General features: G+C 42.8%; 1 protein-coding gene across 4 annotated transcripts in view; it reads left to right on the plus strand.

Annotated features, from left to right (window-relative positions):
* The window catches only part of asap1b (ArfGAP with SH3 domain, ankyrin repeat and PH domain 1b), an 84,651-nt gene that overhangs the window by 55,935 nt on the left and 15,481 nt on the right, over positions 1-13,235 (plus strand). For all 4 annotated transcript variants that reach the window (XM_082546875.1, XM_082546873.1, XM_082546872.1 and 1 more), the window contains 7 exons: positions 4,368-4,455; positions 4,733-4,781; positions 7,507-7,673; positions 9,971-10,104; positions 10,301-10,392; positions 10,476-10,662; positions 12,821-12,906. In XM_082546875.1, the coding sequence (XP_082403001.1) occupies positions 4,368-4,455; positions 4,733-4,781; positions 7,507-7,673; positions 9,971-10,104; positions 10,301-10,392; positions 10,476-10,662; positions 12,821-12,906 (803 nt within the window). The remainder of the gene's footprint in view (positions 1-4,367; positions 4,456-4,732; positions 4,782-7,506; positions 7,674-9,970; positions 10,105-10,300; positions 10,393-10,475; positions 10,663-12,820; positions 12,907-13,235) is intronic.

Genomic DNA, 13,235 nt, shown 5'->3' on the forward strand with positions numbered 1-13,235 from the left:
GTTATAGAGCACAGCTGGTACTGGATATATGTCTTTACCAATATTCCCATACCTGTATTCAGTTCAGTTTAGTTCAGTTTTTTCCTTCAGAGCTGCCTTAATTTTTCATGGCATAGATTCAACAAGGCGCTGGAATCATTCCTCAGAGAGTTTGGTTCATATTGACGTCGCAGCTTCACAATCTTGCTGCAGATTTGTTGGCTGTGCATCCATGATATGAATCTCTTGTTCCACTGTACAGTACAGTGAACCATCATCTCCCAGCAGTCCAGACTTCTGCTGCCCAGCTTTGGCGAGCCCCTGAGAACTGTAGATTTTGATTTTGTGGGATTTTTTTTTGTAAGAGAGGTAACAATGGCACATCACTGCTGACAGTGAAATTCTTAGACTCAGACCCCCCTCAGTATAGCACACAAGGAAGCAATATTGCACTAACACTCACATGTAAACTATACTGGTTTTTAGTAAAAATGGAAAAAAAATACAAATACTATAACAGCTGTAGTGCAGAGATAAAACGTCAAACGTATACATGATAAGGTTCCTACGTTTTTGTTTTTATTGTCCCGTTTTCACAAACTAGTTGGCGACAAGCTGTTAGTTGTGACGCTCGTCTGCTGGTAGGAAATCAGAGCTTCTTTGCTGGACAGACAGTACCTTCCCTAACTGTGCATAGCAGAAAGAAAATAGCCAATAACACAAATGCATCTTTGTATTGGCAGATTATATCAACCCACTGATTGGGACTGGTTCCAATTTGCAAGTTAACTGTGTGGTTTGTGCGTGCAGATTAAAAGTAGGACGGCTTATATGCTGCAGAAACCCCCAAACTTCCAGAATTGAGCTTGAGGAAGACACACTTACCACAAACCACACACGGGGGTGAGAAGCAGAGTTTATACATATATTCTGTTGTTTGTAGCTGAAATACCGAACAGAGCAGATGTTATCCTCTCATAAAGTGTTTACATCACCAGGAAACTTTAGATGTGTTTTATTTGTCGTTATGCTAACAATTTGACTCCGGGGACTCTGGGTCAGTCATCGCTGCGGTCAGACTGAAATACCTCAACAAATAAACTAATGGCGCTCCCTTCAGCCTCAGCTGTACTTTGTGTTTAGAACGAAGTAGCAGATGATGGCTAATGGTCAACACCATATCTGCTAAACACTAGCATATTGTCTCTGTGAGCGTGCCGGTGTTAGCACAGCCTTACAAATCCGCAAGCATGTCTGTGTAGTAACAGCCTGTGGATTAAATCAGATAAATCATCCCTGACGGCTTTAAGCATACATGCAAATGTTTGAATTCAGCCTTATTTACTTCTAACCGGTGAGGATTGGCAGCGAGTCGGGCGTGTGGGATGAGCTTGGTGGAGTTGGCACTCTGGCGGCTTATTTCCCAGCAGACACAGCAGTTGCTCCAGCTGTAACACAGCGGGGAGGATCAGGATGGTCGCGACTGACGTGAACGTGAGCTTTGTTGTTTTGAACTTTCACGCTGCTGCTGCAAAGACGCTCTGAGGAAGTGGTCGCCTGTGATATGAGAGGAAAATGTTTTCTCTTGTTGCGTTTTGTGATGGAGGAACTGAATCTTTGACCTCAGTTTCTAATTTAGCCCACTGAGCGGTTATCATACTGAGCTTGTAATCGTTTTTCTCTGTCCGAGAGCAGTTTACCGCCGCTTCAGGTTTTTCCCTTTTCTTCAGGCCTCAGTGCAGATGAACTTTAGGTGGCTTTAGTTGGATGTGGCATCTTGCCAGCAGGCTAACACCAACTCCAAGGCTCATAACAGCCTGTTAGCATTTCATTAGCACGTGCCCTCGTCCCCCCTCTGCCCGGGCACTGGCAGGAGACAATGCTCAGTATGTACGTGCCAACTGGACCCAATTATTACAGTACACAGCACAGCCAGCTCAGTCCACTGTCTTAATGGGGGCACCTTGAGTTCAGCTTGTAGTTCGGACCGCAGAAGCTTTGTTGAATAATAAAAACATGACTTGATACAATTATCTACGAGAATTATGCAAATCCTTTTAAAATGAAAATATACCCACCATCTGGTGGCTCCAGCTACTCAAACATGAGCATTTTTCTCTCCTTTTCTATATAATTTCTTTTTGTTGTTTCTGACAAAATGAACAATATGAAGACCCCTCAGTTTGTGGGAAACCCAGAAATGTTTTTCATTCACCAAGTCAGCAAAACGAATTGTGCATATGTTACTCATGTTTTATTTCCTACTTTGTTGTGTTTAAGCGCAAATTGTTCTGGGAATCCATCCTACCTGACAAACCATCCTACCCGTTGTTTCTGCGCATGCGCACAACATGAAATTAAGTGCCAAACCAATCCTACCTTTGTGAATGTGACCGACAAGCATACTTTAATGGGTAAAATGAAGTGGCAAACCATCCTGGCTTTATGAATATGAGCTACAAGCTTACTCTGATGGGCAAAGTTAAGTGGCAAACCATCATACCTACTTAAATTTGTGCTGGAGTTACTCTGTGAGGGCAGAAATGTGCATAAATTACTTAAGGTAGGACGTTTTGCCAAAGTAGGATGGTTTGTCAGAACACCGGATCTGGAAACAAGATGGGCTCTACTGCCAAACATCAAAGGAGGTTTCTGTGCATTTCTGTTATCACTGTTACACCTGTAAAAACACATCTGGGTCACTCTACGTGGACAGGAAACAGACTTGAAATCAATTTTTCTTTAAAAGTGTTTCTTCCCTTCAACCAAACTTTTACTTTCACCCGCCATATTTCTGCATGTACAGCGTCAACAATCGGGTGGATTGTGTGTGAAAATGTTTGCACACTTTGAATTCAGCTTGAGGAGGAGCCTTGATCACTTGTTGAGGCCTCTGTGAGGCTGTGCTTGCTGTATTAGCTGAATGCTAACATGCTCACAATGACAGTGTTAAATGCTGATGCTTAACTGTGTTCACGATTGTTGTAATTAATCGGCACTACAGCTAAGGGTGATGAAGTTTAACCTTTATTTGACCGTATGATGCAGAGAATAATCCATTTATTTGGTTCACAGTTTGACGACAGCATCATATTAAAGATAAGACTACATGTTCCAGGACACAGACGCACAAACATACGGCCTTGCATTCATTCCTGCATACACACTTCCAGAGACGCTAACTTATAGCAATGACTCTTCAGCAGCTTCGTTTAAAACAAACCAGAGATTCAGCCGACCTGATAGGCTGAGGAAGTTTGTTCCAAACATTAGGAGTTACAGCCCTAAAAAGTGTGGAACAGTTTAAGGGCTGCTGCATGTGCTGAAGCTTGGCCATGTAGGGCTTCATGTGTTCTCAATAATTTTCTTTTTAAATGGATTCTGAGTTTCACTGGATGCCAGTGAAGGGAAGCAAGAACAGGGGTGATATGTGAGCTGTGGCTAGTTACCACTCAGACTGAAGGCTTAAGGGCCGAGCGGGTGGGCGGCGTGGACACCCAACTGTTTGAATGAAACCATAGATGCATCTATGAAACATCCTGCACGAGTTCTTGTGAACCCAAGTGTTCAAATAGACCTTTGACAAAAATAACAGGCTATGATGTATAATCGCTCGTGTCATGACAATGCCGGTACTAATACGTTGTGATTAAGGGAGCATGCATACATTAAGGCTGAATTTGGTGATGTAGGCGTTTCAGTGGTGACCTGGCCAGGTGGGTGTTCTTGAACTTGCACTTCCAGGCAATTTGTGCCACCTTAAGACGCTACTGCCAGGAGGCTTAGCCTAGCTGCTGCGTTCTGGACCAGTTAAAGACTGGCTGAAGAGAAAGAGGGAATCAGACGGGAGAAAATTAAGGCGACTGCTAAAAGTTCTAAATTATTGGGTGGCAGTAGAGGTTTGAGTTTTGCAAGGATTCTTAGATTCAAAATTCAAATGCAGGGGAATAATATTGATAGCAAAATTCCTGGTGGGGATCGTAAGAACTGAAAATTAGAGCCTCAGTTTTGCCGGGATTAAGATGAAGGGAATTTGAAGACATCCAGTTATTAATGGCAGTGAATTATTCAATGAGGTAGGAGAGGCTGACGGGTCGCCAGCTCATCCAGGTGATGATATTACCCACAGATATTACTGTTTCTGTGGGTAATACGACGATGATGTCACTGAACGATGAAAAGTGATCCACACAGTCACTGCAGTTCATCCAAGGAACACCAGCTTACATGCATACACATGTCGACTGCTTCTCATTTTGAGATGTTTGACTGAACTTAAATCCCCAAAGCAACGAAATATTTATGTCCCTGATGTGAGGACGGTGTTGTGCTTGTGTGTAATATTTCCACTGTGGTCCAGTGTGTGATCTTTGTGTTTGTTCTTACAGTCCAACAGGCAGCCAGTCAAACTCAACCTGCTCACCTGCCAGGTGAAACCAAGTACTGAGGACCGGAAATGCTTTGATCTCATTTCTCGTAAGTTACACACACACACACACACACACACACACACACACACACACACACGGTCACGCACTTTAACGCATGCCTGAATGGCTCTGTGACAAACACTTGTAATATGATGAGAGTTGCCTCTTGTAAAAGGACCTGTGGAAACTCCACATGCAGTTTTCTTTGTATAATAGTGTATTAAGAACACAGATAAGCGTTAGAATCGTTTGCTGCATGCTGGCTATCATAAATGCAAAAGTAGACATTTGCATTTTTTAACTCCACCGTTTATTGTTTGCAGATAACCGGACGTATCATTTCCAGGCCGAGGATGAGCAGGAGTTTGTCATGTGAGTACTTCAGGGTAACGACAGACACATGATCCTCGTTCTGCTTGTTATCGCTGTTTGAATCAGTCTGACACCACTTCGCCTCAGTCTACACACCCATTTATTCTTCTATGTGTGATCTCGCTAAAGGTGTCTTTAGCTGTCAGCTAAAGGTTTTTCATTAATTGGACGCCGGTTAGTCGCTGGTGTGTCGCTTCATTGTCACTCTTGAGCACAGGAAGTGTTTTTCACTTTGTAGAGAGCAGTGAGGCTGCGACTCTGTGGCAGCGAGGATGGCAGTGGGATTGGTGGTCTGGAGTAATTCAGGTCGCTGTAACTTCATACTGTTGCTTCCCCATACCCTCACGCACGAGCAGACACACATACACAGGAATAACCACGGTTGTGCTACCTATTTAAGAGATCCTTTCACACACTTAACGTGTTTAAATTCGTTTTACAGCAGTGTTATAGTGACTGCACATGAAAAATAAGGAGGTGTGATATAAAAAAGTGCCTTAGCGTTGTTCACTTTTGCCGTTTCTGTTGAAGTCGAATCGTATTTATGACACAAGAAGTCATATTGTTAATTGGCGAGTTGTCTGTGTAGTCAGACTCCATGAGGACAAATTTAGTCGTCATTGTGGCTAAAAAAACAAGCGTTAGATAATTTTTGGGAACTATATAAAAGCCTGTACGTTGTGTTTTTTGAGTTACAGGAGCAGTTCTGCAGTGCAGAGTATGCCGTCTGCATTCATGTGAAATTTGAATAATTAATATGTCACAAAGACACGGCTTTGCTTTTACCATGTGGGAGGACGAACAGAAAGTTAAATTTGTAAATTAAGGCTGGTTGGTCAGAGTAAAGCAGCTGCAGGCACGTTAAACTGTGCAACAGTCGTTTTTTGGTGTCTGCGGTAACCATGTAACGTCGCTAATTTGTCATCGTGTTGTGGAAACCGGCCACCTCAATTTTCCAGAAATTTCAAGTGAAACTAGCTTTGTCAGTTTGTGAGAATAAGTCACAGGATGATGAATGCACGAGTTTTCCTGTTTGCTTGACGGATTATGGATCAGATTTTGATTTAAGTAAATAAATATGTTTAGAAAAATACTGGTATGTGTTTTGAACTACAAGCGCACTTGTTGCCAAATGCGCTGGTCTGATTGGTCAGATCTGTTTATACTCATGTGAAAATCTGAAAGACCGAGTGTCTACTGAAAGAATAAATATCACAGATTCATTCAGTGAAAGTACGCGGTCAGTGTGAGCGGCGGACTTAAGAATGAGTCAGAAAAATATTTTTAAAGCATGAAAAATTCACCCAGATTTTACACGACCAGTGTTTAAAGGCCTTCACTTCTCGAAGCTCAAAGCAACCCTACTTTAACTTAAAACAAAGGCCACAACACTAAAATAATAAAATAAAACACAAATAACAATGAAAGAATAGAACTGAGAAACTGGGATTAATCGATTGTCAACGTACGTATGTGATTTTTAATGAAACTATTAACCCTGTTAATATAATACACGTTTAAGCAATAAAGTATTCTTTTAAAAGCCAGATATTTGTTTAATATTTAATTATTTTTTAAAAAAAAATTGTCACAAGGTTCAATTAAAACTCCATTTAAAAAAAATTATATTTTGGTGATTTTTGTTTTCATGCTTTACAGGCTTTTTAATAGCTTGCCCAACAAACAGGAGCTGGGATGAGATCAGCAGTTGCGTACAGATAAACAAAAACAGTTGAATGCAGTGTTGTGATGGCGTTGTTGGACATAAGATGTGATTCCCCCGGAGCCGAATCACTCATAAACACAGAGGAGTGAAAACAAACCCGAGTCTGGCTGTTCTTCCTCTGATGGTGGAAACTTTCTTCCAGCCTCGCTGTGGCTTTGCCTCTTCGCTCAGTCCTGCTTGAACACTTCATGTTGCTTGTAGTCCTTTGGGATGCCACTCGCGGCTCTGCTCTGCTCCTTCCGTCACGCAATTCCAACTGCAGTGGTGTCGGCGATGGCGTCGTCTTCTTTGTAGTTCCCTTCAAATATTTAGTGTTTCATAGGGCGCTCGCTTCACGTAATCACGCTCTTCCGCAATTAGGCCGGCAGCATATTATAATGCATATTGTAAGCAAACACGCAAACACTTTTGGCCTGGCATCTGCACACCTACGCATTAGTGGATTAAAATATCTTGTTTTTCCACACATGGAGATAAACAGACAATCAAATGCATCGGTTTGTGTGCCCACTGTCTGTCTGCTCTGAGAGGGGATTGAGTGGCAGTGACAGAGGAAGGGCTGTGATCGGCTGCGTGTGTGCAGATTGTGCTTTGTGTAGTGAAATGCAGGAGGTCGTGTTTGTACGCCCACCTCGTTGTAACGGCCACAGGCCTGCGTGGGTGCACTGGTTCCTCTTTAACCTTTTCGAAGAAACCAAAGAATGGGCAAATATTTGTGTGTTTTAGCATCTTTGTAAAGCAAAAATGCAACATAATCCCTCCTTTTAGCTTCCCTGTTGCTGCTTTTCTGTGTATTTTTGTGATTTTGATGCATTTAGACAAGATAAAAGGTCACCGAAGGCTTTAAGAACCTGTGATGGGCGCTGTCCTGACATTTTATCACAAAATGATGCTATGCTGAATTGCTCTCCTTAACTTTACCCCTAGCTGTTTTTATCTCAATAAAGTAAAACTTTATTTTATTGTTTGTAATGTCTCTAACAATGTTCCCTCTTGCAGTTGGATCTCGGTGCTGACCAACAGCAAGGAGGAGGCATTAAACATGGCGTTTCGTGGCGAGCAGAGCAGCGGAGGGGAGGACGGATTAGAGGACCTCACCAAAGCCATCATAGAAGACGTGCTGCGCATGCCGGGCAATGAAGTCTGCTGCGACTGTGGAGCTGCAGGTGTGTTTGTGGAGCTGCGTGAGTCCATTTAAATGTGGACCATGTTTTATTTAAAGCCGCTCTCCTGTCTCGGTAGCTTTACAATGTCACCGCTGCCTTGAACTCCGTGTCCTTCAGTTAGATGGTTGCTGAGCGAGCTACACTGCAGTGTGTGTGCGCGCATGCTGGTGTTGTTAGCATTCAGGGCGCAGCTCTATCCCGATACTCCCCCTCACATTAGAAAGCAAAGAGTCAGCACTCAGGAGTGCCGTGGACACTCAGACCCTCTGACTCTCAGCACACACAGGCTTGCATCCACACACTCCACTCTGTCTATATAAACACACACAGCAGCTTGCAGAGTACTGGGGCGGTGGACTTTATCTCTTGGGGGAGAAAAAAAAAAACATTTCTGGGCTTTGAGAAACAACATCATTACATCACGATGTTACATAAGTCACACACGCTTCGTCGACCCCTGCGGTCCTCAGAGAGCGGAGGTAATTTGTCATGTCTGCTCTCTTGTTGCTGCATCCGTTCATATACATGGCTTTGGCATAACACATGTTCCAGATGTGGATTTAAGCATCTGATTCCTGTTGTTTTCCTTTATCTGACCGAGAAGGTGACGCCCATGCTTCCCTTTCCTCAACACATAAAATTAATTTGGTGGTTGAAGGACCTTTTTATGACTTTCAAAGGTCACCTCGTTGTTCCCTCTGCTGCTCATTCGATGCTCTGACTGGAAATTCATCTGTAAGATAGCATTAATCAGCTATAGAGGACCCATAAATTCACAATGCATCTGTTAATTGTGTTGTGTAAATGTGTGCACGTGCCTTCCTGCAGTCTGTGTTTGTGTGCATGACTCACCGGGTTATTGGGCTGTCTCTGTCATTTCCACCAGCCTCCTCTGGTGTTAACTTGTCAGCTTCAGACAGAGCAGCACCCCTCGCCTCACAGCATCAGCATCACTGAGGTCACAGTTTAAAGCTTCCTTAATTCCCCCGGATTGCATCAGAACATCAGTCAGCAAAGTCGCTCAGTCTCTGGAGGTTTCGAGGATCTGCCACATCTCTGTGCGCGTGCGCCTTTGTGCTTTGCAGTGGTGATGCATTAATAAATAAAGTCAATGAATATAGTGGAAAAATAAGCTGTGGTTTAGCAGCTCAATCAGGGCTAGTTTATTCACAAGATGGTTGTTTTCTGTTGCAGTGATTTGAGGATATGGTACATGTGGACATGCAAAGCCTAACTGGCAGTTTATGCTTAGTGCTGTTACCCTTACGAATGGTCTGGCTTTACATGCATTTCAGTGTTAATGCAGGACCACAGATATTTCCAGAAAACTGAGGGAGAGAGTGTTGCATCAGTTAGAAAAGATGAGACATTCTGTGGAGGAAGAAAAAAACCTAAGCAATCGCTTTGTTTCCTGTTTCAACTTCTTCTTTTGTGTCATCAGAGTCAAGCACGCCTCAAGCATCACTATAAATGCTTTTGTGGCGGTTTTAAAGTCACAGTGCTTGCGGCCAGTGACTAGTGCGGCAAGCATAACACAATACAGAACAGGCATCAGTTATATAAGAAGTCAGGAAGAGCTTGAAAAGAGGCATCTGTAGCGGAGGTGGGTTGCAAAGCAGATTGCAGGGCAGCAGCAATTTAAAAAGGAAATAAAACTGCATGCTGCATGTAAGATTTGCTAAATGTGGGGAGGTTTATCAGCTGAGCCCTCGATGCTGTCGGATAGGGTTGTCAAACATAAGGCCCGGCGCCCAGAATTGTCCCGGCAAAGACTCTAATCCAAACCACTAGATGGTACTGGAAAATGTGAATGAGCGCATAAAGTTTGGACTTCAAACTGTATTTTCATACATTTTACAAAATTTTTACTGATGGCTGAAGACCTACCTCATTGCTATTCATACTATACAGAAGTAATTAAGTAATAAATAAAAGTAATCTAAAGGTTTCTGTTTGTTTGGGGGTTGTTGTTTTTTTTTTTTTTTTACACAGTATGTGCACAGTGAAAACATTGTTTTTAAAGCAGCATTTCTTTATCATTTAGAAAAACTGAGATTTATTGTTAAAATTGCACTTTTTGTATTAAAATGTCTCAGGAAATAAATACATACTTAAAATTTAGACTGGAAGAAAGGAGAGTTTCTTTGATTTGGTCAACTTAAGATCAAAGCGGGCTGTATATGTGGCCCACAATGTAAAATGAGTTTGACATCCCCACTGTAGGAGGTCAAATCACCACCTGTTTATATATCAGCCTCCTGTAGCCGTAATAACTTGTGTTACACTGTTGTCTATAGACCCAAAGTGGCTGTCCACCAACCTGGGGATCCTCACCTGCATCGAGTGCTCTGGCATCCACCGAGAGATGGGAGTCCACATTTCCCGCATCCAGTCCATGGAGCTCGACAAGTTAGGAACCTCAGAACTCTTGGTGAGTCAGACAAACGGCCTGTCGAGGGAACTGATCTTATTTTCGAGGCACACCCTTCACTGTTTTCACCTGAAATATGAGGAATCATGAAAGAGTATTGTGAAGACAGGATGGAGCCAATTTTAATCTGTAAAGCTGCAGGGATACATCATGTGTCTTTCTTTGGTTGCTGATGTTTCCCTTCTTTCTCCCACAGCTGGCCAAGAATGTAGGGAACAGTAGCTTCAATGAGATCATGGAGGGAAACCTCCCCTCCCCATCACCAAAGCCCACTCCCTCCAGTGACATGTAAGTTTTATATATAAACAAATCTTTATCTCTCAACTCAACTCTCTAACTTTTTTTTTTTTTTTTTGACATTTTGTCCACAGGACAGTGAGGAAGGAGTTCATCAACGCCAAGTATGTGGACCACAAGTACGCGAGGAAGACGTGCACGTCTGCGGCAGCTAAAATGATCGAGTTGTTTGAGGCGGTTCAGTCCAGGGACCTGCTGGCACTTATTCAGGTCTATGCGGAGGGGGTGGAGCTTATGGAGCCGCTTCCAGAGGCAGGACCGGTGAGTCAAAGAGACATCTAAAGGTCTGATTTATCCAAAGTTAAAAACACGATAAGATAATTTTGTTTCAAACATTTTTTTTTTATGGTGTCGAAATCAATGTCAGTAGAGGTGAATCGAAAAATAAACATTAGTGCTTTTAAAGACTGACGGTGTTAGATTTGTCCAACAGTTTTCTTAGTCTTATAGATAGATAGAACTTTATTAATCCCTTGGGTAGGTACCTCTGGGAAATTCTATAATAAGTCATGTTTTTTGAAACTTTTTAGTTATTTGTTTAACTTGAAGGAAATCTCTCTTTTATTGTGTGTCCACAGTTTAGGAACTGTAGACTATCAAAGTTTGCAGAAACCTAAATTATAGGACTTTTTATAGGTCCTACAGGGCAGAAGAGAAACTTTTTATTGGCAACAAAAGCTCTGGTGTACACAACGTACTGTTAAAGAAAAGGCTCTAAAAGTGGAACATAGCCCAGAAAATGGATCAACAATGAAGTCCAGGCTTTATTAACTATATGTTATGGAAGAAAAAAAAAGAAATACTCTTGGAGGCAAAATAGAATAATTTTCAGTCATATTTCCCTTCAACTTGCTGCCTAGGACATCTCCCCAAAGTGATGCAATGCGGAAAGAAAATGGAGAAGCGTAATCTTGTGATTATAAGAGAGTAAAACACCACATCTGCTTTGTAATAGCACTACACATAAAATTGCACGCCTAAAACAATTTTCTGAAGATCATAAAATTGTGCCTTAAAAAGTGCATCTTTACAGATGGGGACCATTTATGCCAGTAAAGCAAAACATTATATCCAACTCTGACGACACCTCGCTTCTCTGTAGCCAGCTACAGATCACACTGTCAGGTAACTCTAAGCCAAAATCAGCCACAGGGTTAAAAGTTTAAAAGGCCAGTAGAGGGTCATACAGCGAGCAGAAATCACAAATAATCAAGAAAAAAAGCACATGAATGAACCCTGTATGGAAATGGGCAGTAATTAAACCATTAAATGGCTTGAGGAGCTCAAATGAATTCAAACATGAACACTTGAAGCCAGAGCTGTCCGCTTCTCCTGACAGGACTATGCAAAAACATGCCTGGAATCATAACACGTGCAGACTGCGACGCTCAGAAGCCGCCTGGTCAGTGCTCTGTGCGTGTTCCTGCAGTGGTTTCATCCTCATGTGTGGTTTCTTCCCAGCAACACCACCGCTGCTGACACGTTCTTGCCAGCTGGTGAATTATTTGGCAGTTAGAAATGGGTGTAACAGTTGGAAAATTCTGAGTCATCCGGGTTAACTTCTCCAGCAGGTGGTGATAGCCAGCAAACCTCCACCACATTGCAGGGCATCATGTGTTTTGGGTCCACATATATTTAGATGGCGACATCTGTAGCGGCTCAGTTCATGCGTCTGTTTTTTATTTTGTGGTTCAGCTTGTTTTGGGTTTTTTTCCCCCTCTCGCTTTTGTTCTCTTGCCTTTTTGCTGTTTTTAGGCAAAAATGAAAGTTGAATAACAAGCAGTGTCTGGTGAGGATACAGTACCGTGAACAACATGCGTGATAAGACTTAATCTGACGTAAATGGGTCAAGGTTTTATAACCCGAACACGGTCGTTCCCTAATGAAAAATTAAGTGCACAATGCTGCAGAGGAATAAAAGAGGATATCGTCTGGTGACGGAGAGTGGGGGGGTGGTGCTGCTGAACGCGCTGTGAAGTCTGACTCACCGATATCTGATCTGCTGCTGTCAGTGCATCCAAAGGGCTGCACCGTGACTTCCCACCCCCAACTCAAAACACAGACAGCGTGACAGCAGTGCGTGATTAAATCCGACCCCCTCTCAGATGCCAACAGATCCACTAAATTTAAGCGTTAGCTCCATATGTTTCGCCTTTACCTCCATCTTTAATGCTGAATCTAAAACACCACCACCTAGATCCAGCTTTGGTGCTGCAAGGCAGATGAAATAAAAGCAAGAGACTCCCAGGAATGGACAAAAGCCGGCATCAGGCCTGCAGAAGTATTATTTTTAGGAGCCATTTTGTTTACTGCAGCTTGTTTAAATGCTGAAAGAGTCGCAGACAGAGAGAGAATACAGAATGGATGCTCCCCAAGATCGCCCCACTGAGTCTTTGCTGTGTTTGATGGCCCCCTGCAGGAAGCTGGAGAGACTGCACTGCATTACTCTGTACGGACTGCTGACCAGACCTCCCTGCACTTGGTGGACTTCCTCGTGCAGAACAGGTACATTTTGTTTTTTAAAGAGCTGCTAAACCTTTTAGAAAATGCAGCTGCGTGCATTCAGCTTGGCTCAGGAGGAGTGCAAAGAGCTGTTCAACTTTCATAAAAACACGCGCGAGTACTTTGGAGTAAAATTGTGTATAAAACAGCACAGCTTGGTGTAAACACTCTGTATTAAATTTGATCCGTCTGTCTGCTGCGAGTCACTTTCTGTGCTCTAGTCTAATAAAGCAGTGCAGAGGAAAAGCTTCACGCGGCTCAGCTCAGCTCAGATTCCCACAAGGCAAACAGAAATGGGTCAAGCACTTGTTCTCTGCCTTAATTTATTCCTC

Source organism: Aulonocara stuartgranti (genome assembly GCF_965226115.1).
Source record: "Aulonocara stuartgranti genome assembly, chromosome: 9".
NCBI lineage: Eukaryota > Metazoa > Chordata > Actinopteri > Cichliformes > Cichlidae > Aulonocara > Aulonocara stuartgranti.